Raw genomic sequence first — 14,665 nt, forward strand, 5'->3', positions numbered from 1 at the left:
GACCATGACCATTTTCTCACCTCTCACTGTCACCCAGCTCTCTGGTGATTCTCCTTCATTAGATTTACACTTATAGAAGCCTTCATCTGACTTGGATACTACAGGGATGGTCATCTCCCCTGTGGTCTCATTCCTGATGAGTACTCCATATTTGTAGAAATCAACCTTGGGGATCGGGTTTGTTTGCTGATATCTATTTGTACAGTGTAGAGTCACAGTCTCCCTCAGTTAAGTAACGCCAACACTTTTGAATGCTAGTGTTCATCAGAGGCAGCTGTGTGGAATGTTTTACCACTGACCAGAGATGGGGGGAGTTTGAAAGTTGTAACTGGGGAACTGGATTTCCAGGTTAAAGTGTAATTTTGCTTCATTAATCAATTTTTAAACTATTTACCTCTAAACATATCTAAGTGGTTTGTCGTAGACTGTGAGACACCGTGTGAAGAAACAAGGTAAACATCTGGGGTTTCTTATCGCCCCCTTCAGGACAGGCCTGTAACTACTCTACGTTCTTGTGGATCACAATATAGAAACTAATATAGTCATTGGTCCATAGCGACAACATAACCCCTCAGTCTACTGTGTCTGCCCTCTTATTCCTTCCTCTCTCTATGGTCCCGTGTGGCTCAGTTAGTCTAGCATGGTGTTTGCAATGCCAGGTCTGCAGGTTCGATTCCAATGGGGGACCAGTAGAGAGAAAAAATGTATGAAATGTATGAATTCACTACTATAAGTCGCTCTGGATAACAGCGTCTGCTAAATGACGTAAATGTATAGTTATCATATTAGTACAGACATGGACCATTTCACAATGGGTTCCAATCAGTAGAAGACAAATCTGGATGTGCTTTACAGAAGACTGACAGCAATATTGTCAAAGGAATACAATGATGTAGGGAATCATCACTTTTTGTTTGACATATGAGATTTAATACAACATTTAAAATCCAAAATACAACACACCCTCCATTGTCTCTTATGCGATCGTCGTGCGGAATCATTGCGCTATCTGATGTAAGACAACAAACACTCTCTTCATTCAAGTTCCATAGTGGAATACTAATCTGGCTCCTACAATTACTGTAAAAATACAATTTTACAAAAAACATAGAGACATAGAAGTGAAAATGATGTACAATATATACTAAAAATAAGCGTTAATTGAATTAAAACAAATAATAAATGTGCCAACTTAACTGTTAAAGTTGTATTAGCAGGTCAGCCAACCAAGTATAAGCCCACCTTTAGGTTTTTTCTTAATTATGAAAATGTATATAAAAAGCTTGACATTATGTAAAACACAAAATATTTAAAAAAAGCAAATTCAGCTTTTAAACAAAACAGGCACTACACTATTGTTTAATCAACAAACTGAAGTCAATGATGGGTAACTGCAATATTTCAAGAAAATGAACAACAATTAACGAAAACAAAGCCAAGCATACAAGCCCCCAAAAGCTGAAAACGGCAACTTGCTAAATCATAACATTTAGTATTTGTAAAATTCCATTCAGTGATATTTGACTCAGTAAACACTGTCATAAATCAATGTAAAGGCAATGGCAAAAACATAAAAATCCCAAAATGGTTGTTCAGTTTACAGTTCTTACTGTAATGATCACACGGATGATTCAGTCTGTTCAATGACATCATCAGATCGTAACTCGTATTGAAGAGATTTGGCTGTTGAACACAGGCCTATGGGAATATAACGGACAGAGAGTAGCATTGGAGTTAAACTGATTCAACTGCTCTTTCAACTGCTCAGCACTAAAATGTAATCCATCAAAAGTAATAAAAAGGTTAGTTTGCCTTTTTTGAGGGGAGAAAATTTCCATAGAACACATTTAACAAAAATAGCTGACCATGGGCACTTTTCTATTTACATTTGACATGAACCATTTGAGTGATATAAGAGCATGACATAAAGAAGGAGAATATGATGACTACTCCATCTTTGTAGAAATCAACCTTGGGGTTCGAGTTTGTTTCCTGATATCTATTTGAACAGCTCAGAGTCACAGAGTCTCCCTCAGTTATGGGATAGGGAGGGCTCTCAAGGATCAGAGTGCCATCTGTGTAACATAATATATAAATAATACTGTACATGTGGAGTTATCACTCACATGAGCTTGTATTTTATTAGATGCATACATTCAATCCAGAATTAAACATCATTAACATACATTATAATGTAAAAAAAGGTTAGTGAATGTTGTACAACAGACATACCATCCACTGTGATGTTGACAGCATTACTGTACTCTCCTGATCCAGACTCACACCAGTACACTCCACTGCCCTTTTTACGTATGGACCTGATGGTACATGTGGACCCTGCTATTGATCCCCAGTTAGAGCCACACTCTGACTCCACTGCTTTCTCTCTGTATCTCTTCAGTCTCCATCCAGTAGAGTTCCTCTTCTCCTCACAGCTTAGTGAGAGAGACTTTGATGTAAAGTGTTGAGTTCTGTGAGGTCTTATTTTGAGAGACACTGAAGGTTGCGCATCTGAAACAAAGAGTGACAGAGTCAAACGTATACAGTAGTTATATATACACATGAGGGTGACTTAAATATGATTAAATGCAGTTTCAATGCAGTTAGTTACCTCCTGACCAGAAAAACTGAGGTTCACTGTAGAGTGTGTCATAGACTGGGTCTCCTCTCCCAGCTCTACACACATATCCTCCTGTGTGACTAGGACCAGCTGGGATCAGAGTGTAGGAGTCTTCACTAGTCCCACTGCCAGATAGAGGCTCTACAGAGTAGGACCTGTCCAATAGGGAGAGTATCCCAGCTGTGTAGGGAACAGTTCGGTACCAGAAGAACCTCCAACCTGTAGATGTCTCTTTAACCCCACAGCTCAGAGTAACTGAGTCTCCAGGGTTCAGCCACTGAGGAGAGACACTCAGGACAGCTTGGGGTTTATCTGTTATGAAGGAAATGACACAAATCAAATGTTGTCTTTAAAATGTTTACCTATTTTGTTACTATGGTATTGTACCTTACCCCAAAATCAAACTATAGTTTTGTTTCATCATTGATTTCACTGTCTGCTATTTGTCCTCATCCTTTCTGTCTTTCTCTTTCAATCCCATAAAAACAGACTTACCTAACACGGTCAATTGTATAGCATTACTTGTCTGGGAGTGTTTTAAGCCATTTCTTTTCTGAAGACCTTCACAGGTATATAGACCATTCATTGCAGGACTGATTCTGTACTCAGGCTCTGTTTTGGTGTAGACCGACTTCCCACTGTTATAAAAAGCATACTCAATCTCTTCTCCCCCCTGTATGTCACATCTGAGAGTAACAGTCTCCCCACGGAATATCTGGGGCCAGTTGGGTTGGAGGGTCAGAACAGCCACAGGTCTCTCTGCACAGACACAACACAGAGAATAAACATTATCACACACCTTAGAATGTAAAATAATGTTGATCAGCATTAATCACAGCATGATCATATAATAAGTTGTAATTTCTGAAAACACAGTATGCATTCTGAACTGTCTATCAGAATACTGACATATACTGACATGGTGTGATGTCCACACACAAGCACAAGCACAAGCACACGCACGCACGCACGCACACACACACACACACACACACACACACACACACAGTCACACTTACTCACCATTCACAGTGATAGTGACAGGATCACTGATGATATGGATCTGGACTGGATTTCTCCCTGACACCAGTAGAGACCCTGGTCAGACTCAGCAGCTCTACTGAAGGTTGAAGGTGGCTCCTGTTGTAGTGTGTCTGCCAGACAAGGTCACTACTTTCTTAGTGTTGTCTTTGTACCATGTATAGATCCACCCACTGTCAGACCCCACTGAACATGTCAGAGTTACTGTCTCTCCTTTATTTGCAGGGTTTGGATTCACGGTCAGTGAAGTTTCAGGAAGAGCTAAGAAAACAGAGAGCATAACATCAAAACATCTGGATACATGCTTGGTCATTTATAATAATTTAACAGTTGCTGTTAAGTTTTGATTAAAGTTTATTTTATATAGGGTTATGTTGACTCCATTCAGTTAGAATTTACAGTCTATACAGTATATTTAGATTTTCCCTCATTTGCTCAAAATTCAGAAAGTTCAGATTTTATTTGAAGATAAATAATGAACTCACCAGTGACACTAATGTAGAGAGATGAGCTGAGATATGATTTTGGGGCCGTTTTGTCCTTGTCCCCTGACACTGGTACTGACCAGCCTGGTCAGAGAGAGAGATGGTGCTGGTTTTACTGGTTTGACTGGAAAGCCGTTCTTTATTTATTAACCAGTGGTACGTCCAGCCTGTGTAGTTTGATATGTCACACTGCAGCTTGACTGCTTGACCGGGATACAGTGTCTCCTGGGTAGTGACCATCTTCACTGAGGCTGTAGGCAGAGCTGTGGAAATAGTTCAAGAAGACAAATACAGGTAGTGCACCAATCAGTTAAAAGTATGATCTTAGTACCGTACAACATTTTTCTTCAATTATTACATGAAATGAGAATAAAATAACAGAAGAATCTGAACTGCAACTAAAATGACAAAATAGAATCCTTAAAATGGGGCCCAATGTCAAGTGGTTATGTGTATGGAGGCACTGATGTGAATGAGAGATAAGATGACCTACCTGTCACTGTCAGACTGACTGCATCACTCGACTTAGAATGCTTCTTCTGATCAATATGTGTACCCAGACACCTGTAGTCACCATTGTCTGAAATATTAACCTCACTGATCTCATATTCATGCTTCCTACTGATTGAGTCTACATCATCCTTGCGCCATGTGTATTCCCAGTCAGTGACTTTTCCCCTCTGTATGTTACATCTGAAAGTGACAGACTCTCCACTGAATATCTGTGAGGATTTGGGGTGTATGGTCAGAACAGCCTTTGCCCTTCCTGCACAACATAAAACCAGCATGAAACAATTTCTTTACACATGTTATTTTGAGACACTCAAAACACAAAATATGTCTATCCAAAAGCAGCTTTAAAAATGTCAAATAAAACATTTGATGAAGCATTAAGAGATGAAGGCTTGATTAAGTGTACAAATATCTACCATCATCTTCAGTGTCCAGAGTAGATGTGTGTACTCAGCACTACAACAAAGAAAGTCACATTGCTCCAATATTAGATAGAAATAAATAACAATACGCCATTTTCATGTTACTGATTACCAAATCAATCCTGTAATTTATTTTAAAGGTACAATCTAAGATTTCTACACACATGTTGGATCTTTCAGTTAATTATAGAAATGTATTCTTGAAGAGTACAACTTTTAATTCCCTCAACTGTCTTATCCCATCATAAACCCAAAAATATGGTAACTTTATGACAATTATTGTAAACAATGTAGATGAATGAATTTCCTTAGCCCCATCCCTCAGCCATATACCACAAAAAGTGTCAGGGTGGCCATTTTGTGGGAGTTTGAATTACGGACTGCAGAGTTAAATGGCAGCTAACTTCCCGTGTTCTGCACACAGATAGACCAAAAACACCATTCATTCATCTCAGTTTACTATAACTGTAGTGAAGGAAGTCTCAACCATTTACAATAATCACTTCTTGATTATACAACACATCCAACAAATATTGCATTTTATATTCATATAGCACATTTTGCAACCACTGAGTTAGCACCACTCTTTAGTTCCTGAGTGATGACTTGGTTAAATGCACACCACCACACTAACCAGGTCTGCATGGCATCGGCTATACAAGCTCAGGTTCTCACAGTGATGCAACATCAATGTAGGGTAGTCACTTTCTTACTTCATATCTACACCATATTTGCTGCAATTTCCTTTGAGTGCCATTTACTAATAGTTTCTCAATAAGTGCTAAAACACCAAAAACAAAGCTAAAGAATGAAACTGTCTTCATATCGATTAATGTCTTATTCCTTTTTCCCTTAAATTCTTAGTAAATGAGATAATTAGTGTTCATAAACAAACACACTAACTCAGTACTTACATAGTATCAAACAGAGCAAAGTCACTTGTCCCCACAGACAAGTGACTTTCTCTACAACTACAGTCCTTCTAACAAACCCCTCTACTTCCTATATGATGACAGTCTGCTTAGATCACACCACATCATGCTTAGATCACACCTCTTCACCGTACACAGAAAAGACGAGAAATATTCTAGAGAATTGTAAAAATAGATAGATAGTGTAGGCCTTCCCTCAAACCTTTGCTCAGTTGTAAGGGGGCAAGCCAAGCCAGCTAACCTCACAATGGAAATGGACATCTCCAGCCACATCTCTCTCTCACTCACTCACTCACTCACTCACTCACTCACTCACTCACTCACTCACTCACTCACTCACTCACTCACACACACACACACACACACACACACACACACACACACACACACACACACACACACACACACACACACACAACCTCAGATGGCTCTGTTATGAGTAATACGTTTAGCTACTGTCTACATAGATATGTTTGTTATTGTGTTGTTTATGGTTGTATTTAAATTTGTCTGTATTTGTGATGTGTATCAGGGCTATTGTTCATGTACTGTATTGTGTGTGTCTTGTGTTTGTGTGTATATTGTTTGTGTTTGTCTATTGTTTATTATTTTCATAATGTTTTACTTTTTTTCACTTGCTTTTCTTATGTAAATTATTTTTTTACTTATTTATTTTTATGTACATGATTTTTGTTACTTTTTTGGGAGTATTTTCTAAAAACTGCATTGTTGGTTAAGGGCTTGTAAGTAAAGTGTAGGACACATGTACAACATGTGTGAAGAAACCAACATGGGGAGAGAAAGGTTACAGGGGAAAGCAGTTACAGACTTCACCTTTAGTTGGTATGCTATGGTAAACATCTGGGGTTTCCTATCGCCCCCTTCAGGGACAGGCCTGTAACTACTCCACATTCTTGTGGATCACATTTTTACATTTTACATTTTAGTCATTTAGCAGACGCTCTTATCCAGAGCGACTTACAGTAGTGAATGCATACGTTTCATTTCATACATGTATTTTATTTTTTTCTGTGCTGGCCCCCCGTGGGAATCAAACCCACAACCCTGGCATTGCAAACACCATGCTCTACCAACTGACCTACAGGGAATGCCACAATATCGAAACTAATCAATCAATCAATCCAATTTTATTTATAAAGCCCTTTTTACATCAGCAGATATCACGCTTTACAGAAACCCAGCCTAAAACACCAAACAGCAAGCAATGCAGATGTAGAAGCACGGTGGCTTCGAGGGGTGGCCAGTCCTCTTCTGGCTGTGCCGGGTGGAGATTATAAGGGTACATGGCCATTAAGGCCAGATTGTTCTTCAAGATGTTCAAATGTTCATAGATTACCAACAGGGTCAAATGACAGTGGTTGTAGAGGGTGCAACAGGTCTGTACCTCAGAAGTAAATGTCAGTTGGCTTTTCATAGCTGAGCATTTCGAAGTCGAGACAGCAGGTACGGTAGAGAGAGAGTCGAAACAGCAGGTCCAGGACAAGGTAGCACGTCAGGTGAACTGGTCAGGGTACCATAGCCGGAGGCAGAAAAGGGGAGGGGGGTGATTAGGGGTATGCGCAATGTGCCCAAAAAATTTGATTCACACATTTATAAAAAATATATATTTTCTTTTCTTTTCACGTTTTCAAACAGTCTAGAAGCGTCTTATATGTTGAGCTACCGAATGGCTAGGACAGGCAAGCCCCATACTATTGTGGAGCACTTAATTCTGCCTGCTGCCGTGGATATGGCTGGGACAATGCTGGGGGGAAAGGCCCAAAAACTATACAGACAATGACTTCATCAAACAATACTGTTTCATGACGCATCAGTGTCATGGCAAGAGATGCTTTCAAACAACTACTGCTTTGCATACAAGCCAGTGAATTCTATGCGTTACAGCTGGATGAGTCAACAAATGTGGCGGGCCTGGCACAGTCCCTGGTATATGTCCATTACGTTTATGTGGGGTCAATTAAGGAAGACATCCTCTTCTGCAAACCACTGGAAACCAGGACAACAGGAGAGGATATTTTTTAAGTAATGGACAGCTTTGTGACATCAAATGGACTTTGGTGGTCAAGACGTGTTGGTGTCTGTACTGATGGGGTAAAAGCCATTACAGGGAGACATAGTGGAGTGTTAACGCGTGTGCAAGCAGTTGCTCCCGACGCCACTTGTAACGCTTTTACAACATATAGAAGTGAGCTAGTTATCAAGGGGCAAAGTATTGACATGTTTTTTTAAATTGAGAGACAAGCTTAAAGTTTTCTTTACTGACCATAATTTTCACTTGTCTGACCGCTTGCATGATGACGAGTTTCTCACACGACTGGCCTATCTGGGTGATGTTTTTTCTCGCCTGAATGATCTGAATCTAGGATTACAGGGACTCTCCGCAAAAATGTTCAATGTGCTGGACAAAATTGAGCCTATGATTAAGAAGTTGGAGCTCCTCTCTGTCTGCATTAACAAGGACAACACACAGGTCTTTTCATCATTGTATGATTTTTTGTGTGCTAATAAACTCAAGCTTACGGACAATGCCAAATGTGATATAGCGAAGCACCTGAGTGACTTGGGTGCGCAATTACGCAGGTATTTTCCCGAAACAGATAACACAAACAGCTGGATTCGTTATCCCTTTCATGCCCTGCCTCCAGTCCACTTACCGATAACTGAACAAGAGAGCCTCATTGAAATTTCAACAAGCAGTTCTGTGAAAAATGTATTTAATCAGAAGCCATTTCTGGATTGGGCTGCTCTCAGAGTATCCTGCCTTGGCAAATCGCGCTGTTAAGATACAGATGCCCTTTGCAACCACGTACCTATTCTTGGGATGTGCTAAACTTTGAATATTGAGATATTAAATGAATGATAGGAAATGAAAGAGACTGGGTTATGTTAGAAGTTAATGGTTCTCAGAAGAAAGAAGGTGTTGGAATGTGTTGGGGGACGGGAGCAGAGCACAGTGTTGATACAGGAAAGACAGATGGACATCTGTGGATTAGATGAAAGAGGGGTTGAGGTCAGGAGGTGAGGACAGATTCTCATCTGGGGCTAATAAAGGTTTGGCATCCTGTTACCTTTTTTAACACGTTTCCTGTTAAAGCATAAGAAGGATTGGAGAGAAGGAGGAGTGTCTTAAGTGGGATATATATCTGAGTGGGTCAAATGTTGGGTTGTCTGTTTTCAGCTGTACAGAACCTTTGGGGAATGATTAAACTTGGTTAAAACTTAAAACACTCCCTTTTCATTAACCTGTGGTGAGTTATTCACAATTTTCGATGAACAAATAAGGTTTTATATGTAAGATAGTTGAATAAAGAGCAAAATTATTGATTATTATAATATTATTATTTGTGCCCTGGTCCTATAAGAGCTCTTTGTCACTTCCCATGAGCCGGGTTGTGACAAAAACTCATAGTCATTATTATGTTTAAGAAATGTATAGTGTGTGTGTGTGGCAGGCTTAAAATGATGGCATAAAACAATATTTGAGAGTGCGCTGAACCAGCTGCTAGAGGGGGTATGCGACTATAAAAATGTGGGAACCACTAGTGTACACCAATTAGGGTTTCCAATCTCTCCAAAATAATGTGGTGATCGATGATGTCAAAAGCAGCACTAAGGTCTAGGAGCATGAGGACAGATGCAGAGCCTTGGTCTGACATCAATAAAATGTAATTTACCACCTTCACGAGTGCAGTCTCATTGCTATGATGGGGTCTAAAACCAGACTGAAGCATTTCGTATACATTATATTTCTTCAAGTAGGCAGTGAGTTGCTGTGCAACAGATTTCTCTAAAATGTATGAGTGGAATGTTAGACTCGATATCGGCTGATAGTTTTTTATGTTTTCAGGGTCAAGGTTTGGCTTTTTCCAGAGAGGCTTTATCACTGCCACTTTTAGTGAGTTTGGTACACATCTGTTGGATAGGGCGCCATTTATTATGTTCAACATACGAGGGCCAAGCACGGGAAGTAGCTCTTTCAGTAGTTTAGTTGGAATAGGGTCCAGTATGCAGCTTGAGGTTTTATGGGCCATGACTATTTTAATAAATGTGTCAAGAGATAGGATTAAAAAACTTGATTGTCTCTATTGATCCTAGGTCCTGACAGTTCTGTGCAGACTCAGGACAACTGAGCTGTGGAGAAATATGCAGATTCAAAGAGTCCGTAATTTGCTTTCTGATGATCATCATCTTTTCATCGAAGAAGTTCATGAATTCATCACTGCTGAAGCAAAAACCATCCTCTCTTGTTGAATGCTGATGTTTAGTTAGCTTTGCAACAGTGTTTAAAACACATTTTGGATTGTTCTTATTCTCCTCAATTAGGTTGGAAAAATAGGATGATCGAGCAGTAGTGATATTGCACGGTACTGTCTTTCCAATCTAGTCGGAAGACGTTTTGTGGAGAGCCAATTCTGTTCCAATTTTCTGGAAGATTGCTTCAGGGCTCGGGTATTTAATGTATACCAGGGAGCAATTTTTTTTCGACAAATGTTTATTGTTTTTAGGGTGCGACTACATCTAGGGTATTACACAAGGTTAAATTTAGATCCTCAGTTAGGTGGTTAACTGATTTTTGTATTCCGACGTCCTTGGGTAGGTGGAGGGAGTCTGGAAGGGCATCTAGGAATCTTGTGGTTGTCAGAGAATTTATAGCACGGCTTTTGATGATCCTTGGATGGGGTCTGAGCAGATTATTTGTTGCGATTGCAAATGTAATAAGATGGTGGTCCGATAGTCCAGGATTATTTAGACCTACAATATTTATTCCACAGGACAAAACTAGATCCAGGATATGACTGTGGCAATGAGTAGGTCCGGAGACATGTTGGACAAAACTGAGTCGATGATGGCTCCGAAAGCCTTTTGGAGTGGGTCTGTGGACTTTTCCATGTGAATATTAAAATCACCCAAAATTTGAATATTATCTGCCATGACTACAAGGTCCGATAGGAATTCAGGGAACTCTTTAAGGAACGGTGTATATGGCCCAGGAGTCCTGGAGACAGTAGCTATAAAAAGTGATCAAGTATGTTCCATAGATTTCATCACTAGAAGCTCAAAAGACAACAATGCAGTTATTATTATTATTATTTCTTGAAATTTGCTGTTGTAAATGTTAGCAACGCCTCCACCTTTACGGGATGCGTGGAGATATGGTCACTATTGTATCCAGGAGGAGAGGCCTCATTTAACTAAGTAAATTCATCAGACTTGAGCCATGTTTCAGTCAGGCCAATCACATCAAGATCATGATCAGTGATTAGTTAATTGACCATGACTCCCTTGGAAGTGAGGGATCTAACATTAAGTAGCCCTATTTTGAAATGTGAGATATCACAATCTCTTTCAATAATGACAGGAATGGAGGAGGTCTATATTCTAGTGAGATTGCTAATGGGAACACTGCCATGTTTAGTTTTGCTCAACCTAGATTGAGGCACAGACACGGTCTCAATAGGGATAGCTGAGCTGAATACACTGACTGTGCTAGTGGCAGACTTCACTAAGCCGGCAGGCTGGCTAACAGCCTTCTGCCTGACCTGCACCCTATCTCATTGCGAAGCTAGAGGAGTTAGACCACTGTCTACGTTAATAATAGATAAGATGAAAGCTCCCCTCCAGCTAAAATGGAATCCGTCTATCCTCAGCAGGCCAAATTATATCTTTTGGTTTTCAACCAGCGATTGAGTTGTGAAACTCTGCTGTAGAGCTCATCACTTCCCCCAACTGGGAGGGGGTCATTGGTCACATAGCAACAACATAACCCCTCAGTCTACTGGGTCTGCCCTCTTATTACTTCCTCTCTCTATGGTATTATATTAGTACAGACATTGACCATTTCTCTATTGGTTCATATCAGTAGAAATCAAATCTAATTGGGGTTTACAGAAGACTGACAGCAATATGGTGCATAGAGATTTTGTTAGAAAGTTTTGCTTTATATAATAAGAAATGTATAGGAATGTTCAAAATGTAAATGCATTGTTTCAACTCAGCAATACAGACCATAAATGGAATATGTCCTGAAATGAAATTATATTTTAAAGAAATAAAATGATGTGGGGAATCATCACTTTATATTTGAAATATGAGAATTAATACAACATACAAAATACAACAAACCCCCCATATTCATCACCAGTCAAAAGTTTGGACACATCTACTCATTCCAGGGTTTTTATTTTTATTTTTACTATTTTCTACATAGAATAATAGTGAAGACATCTGAACTATGAAATAACACATATGGATTTACGTAGTAACCAAAAACGTGTTAAACAAATCAAAATATATTTTTTATTTTAGATGTTTCAAAGTAGCCACCCTTTGCCTTGATGACAGCTTTGCACACTCTTGGCATTCTCTCAACAAGCTTCATGAGGAATGCTTTTCCAACAGTCTTGAAGGAGTTCCAACATATGCTGAGCACTTGATCATGGAAAGGGCAGTCCTTCCCTGGGAGGAAGAGCAGCTCCGTCTTGCCGAGGTTCAGCTTGAGATGTGATCCGTCATCCACACTGATATGTCTGCCAGACATGCAGAGATGCGATTTGCCACCTGGTTATCAGAAGGGGAAAATGAGAAGATTAATTGTGTGTCGTCTGCATAGCAATGATAGGAGAGACCATGTGAGGATATGACAGAGCCAAGTGACTTGGTGTTTAACGAGAATAGGAGAGGGCCTAGAACTGAGCCCTGGGGGACACCAGTGGTGAGAGCACGTGGTGCGGAGACGGATTCTCGCCACGCCACCTGGTAGGAGCGACCTGTCAGGTAGGATGCAATCCAAGAGTGAGCCGCGCCGGAGATACCCAACTCGGAGAGTGTGGAGAGGAGGATCTGATGGTTCACAGTATCAAAGGCAGCAGATAGGTCTAGAAGGATGAGAGCAGAGGAGAGAGAGTTAGCTTTAGCAGTGTGGAGAGCCTCCATGACACAGAGAAGAGCAGTCTCAGTTGAATGACCAGCCTTGAAACATGACTGATTTGGACCGAGAAGGTCATTCTGAGAGAGATAGCAGGAGAGCTGGCCAAGGACGGCACGTTCAAGAGTTTTGGAGAGAAAAGAAAGAAGGGATACTGGTCTGTAGTTGTTGACATCGGAGGGATCGAGTGTAGTTTTTTTGAGAAGGGGTGCAACTCTCGCTCTCTTGAAGACGGAAGGGACGTAGCCAGCGGTCAAGAATGAGTTGATGAGCGAGGTGAGGTAAGGGAGAAGGTCTCCGGAAATGGTCTGGAGAAGAGAGGAGGGGATAGGGTCAAGCGGGCAGGTTGTTGGGCGGCCGGCCATCACAAGACACAAGATTTCATCTGGAGAGAGAGGGGAGAAAGAGGTCAAAGCATAGGGTAGGGCAATGTGAGCAGGACCAGCGGTGTCGTTTGACTTAACAAACGAGGATCGGATGTCGTCGACCTTCTTTTCAAAATGGTTGACGAAGTCATCCGCAGAGAGGGAGGAGGGGGAGGAGGATTCAGGAGGGAGGAGAAGGTGGCAAAGAGCTTCCTAGGGTTAGAGGCAGATGCTTGGAAGTTAGAGTTGTAGAAAGTGGCTTTAGCAGCAGAAACAGAGGAGGAAAATGTAGAGAGGAGGGAGTGAAAAGATGCCAGGTCCGCAGGGAGGCTAGTTTACCTCCATTTCCGCTCGGCTGCCCGGAGCCCTGTTCTGTGAGCTCGCAATGAGTCGTCAAGCCACGGAGCAGGAGGGGAGGACCGAGCCGGTCGGGAGGATAGGGGACATAGAGAATCAAATGATGCAGAAAGGGAGGAGAGGAGGGTTGAGGGGGCAGAATCAGGAGATTGGTTGGAGAAGGATTGAGCAGAGGGAAGAGATGATAGGATGGAAGAGGAGAGAGTAGCAGGAGAGAGAGAGAGCGAAGGTTGCGACGGCGCAATACCATCTGAGTAGGGGCAGAGTGAGTAGTGTTGGAGGAGAGCGAGAGGGAAAAGGATACAAGGTAGTGATCGGAGACTTGGATGGGAGTTGCAGTGAGATTAGTAGAAGAACAGCATCTAGTGAAGATGAGGTCAAGCATATTGCCTGCCTTGTGAGTAGGGGGGGACGGTGAGAGGGTGAGGTCAAAAGAGGAGAAGAGTGGAAAGAAGGAGGCAGAGAGAAATGAGTCAAAGGTAGATGTAGGGAGGTTAAAGTCACCCAGAACTGTGAGGGGTGAGCCATCCTCAGTAAAGGAACTTATCAAGGTGTCAAGCTCATTGATGAACTCTCCAAGGGAACCTGGAGGGCGAAAAATGGTAAGGATGTTAAGCTTGAATGGGCTAGTGATTGTGACAGCATGGAATTCAAAGGAGGAGATAGACAGATGGGTCAGGGGAGAAAGAGAGAATGTCCACTTGGGAGTGATGAGGATTCCAGTGCCACCACCCCGCTGACCAGATGCTCTCGGGGTGTGCGAGAACACGTGGTCAGACGAGAAGAGAGCAGTAGGGGTAGCAGTGTTTTCTGTGGTAATCCATGTTTCCGTCAGCGCCAAGAAGTCGAGGGACTGGAGGGTAGCATAGGCTGAGATGAACTCTGCCTTGTTGGCCGCAGACCGGCAGTTCCAGAGGCTGCCTGAGACCTGGAACTCCACGTGGGTCGTGCGCGCTGGGACCACCAGGTTAGAGTGGCAGCGGC

The 14,665-nt window shown here is 41.5% G+C and overlaps 2 protein-coding genes across 2 annotated transcripts in view; both read right to left on the reverse strand.

Annotated features, from left to right (window-relative positions):
* Nucleotides 1-1,618: 1,618 nt before the first annotated feature.
* LOC115199253 (Fc receptor-like protein 5) overlaps nt 1,619-14,665 on the reverse strand; it is a 44,369-nt gene continuing 31,322 nt past the window's right edge. The window contains exons 3-7 of the mRNA XM_029761873.1: nt 3,116-3,379; nt 2,612-2,932; nt 2,233-2,511; nt 1,887-2,075; nt 1,619-1,698 (exon numbers count right to left, since the gene is read on the reverse strand). Coding sequence (XP_029617733.1) covers nt 1,619-1,698; nt 1,887-2,075; nt 2,233-2,511; nt 2,612-2,932; nt 3,116-3,379 — 1,133 coding nt within the window. The remainder of the gene's footprint in view (nt 1,699-1,886; nt 2,076-2,232; nt 2,512-2,611; nt 2,933-3,115; nt 3,380-14,665) is intronic.
* On the reverse strand, nt 3,702-5,102 carry LOC115198494 (Fc receptor-like protein 4). Its single transcript, XM_029760469.1, has 3 exons — nt 4,640-5,102; nt 4,147-4,409; nt 3,702-3,922 (listed from the first exon to the last, which is right to left on the reverse strand). Exons 1-3 carry the CDS (start codon nt 4,932-4,934, stop codon nt 3,902-3,904), a joined length of 579 nt encoding a protein of 192 aa, XP_029616329.1. The 5' UTR covers nt 4,935-5,102; the 3' UTR covers nt 3,702-3,901.

The sequence above is a fragment of the Salmo trutta genome, chromosome 8 (assembly GCF_901001165.1).
Source record: "Salmo trutta chromosome 8, fSalTru1.1, whole genome shotgun sequence".
NCBI lineage: Eukaryota > Metazoa > Chordata > Actinopteri > Salmoniformes > Salmonidae > Salmo > Salmo trutta.

Coding starts and splice junctions, on each gene's coding strand:
- LOC115198494 (XM_029760469.1), bottom strand. CDS start 4,934: ATGCTGGTTTTATGTTGTGCAGGAAGGGCAAAGGCTGTTCTGACCATA. Junction 4,410..4,639: donor AGTCAGTCTGACAGTGACAG/GTAGGTCATCTT, acceptor CTATTTCCACAG/CTCTGCCTACAGCCTCAGTG. Junction 3,923..4,146: donor TCTCTACATTAGTGTCACTG/GTGAGTTCATTA, acceptor CTGTTTTCTTAG/CTCTTCCTGAAACTTCACTG.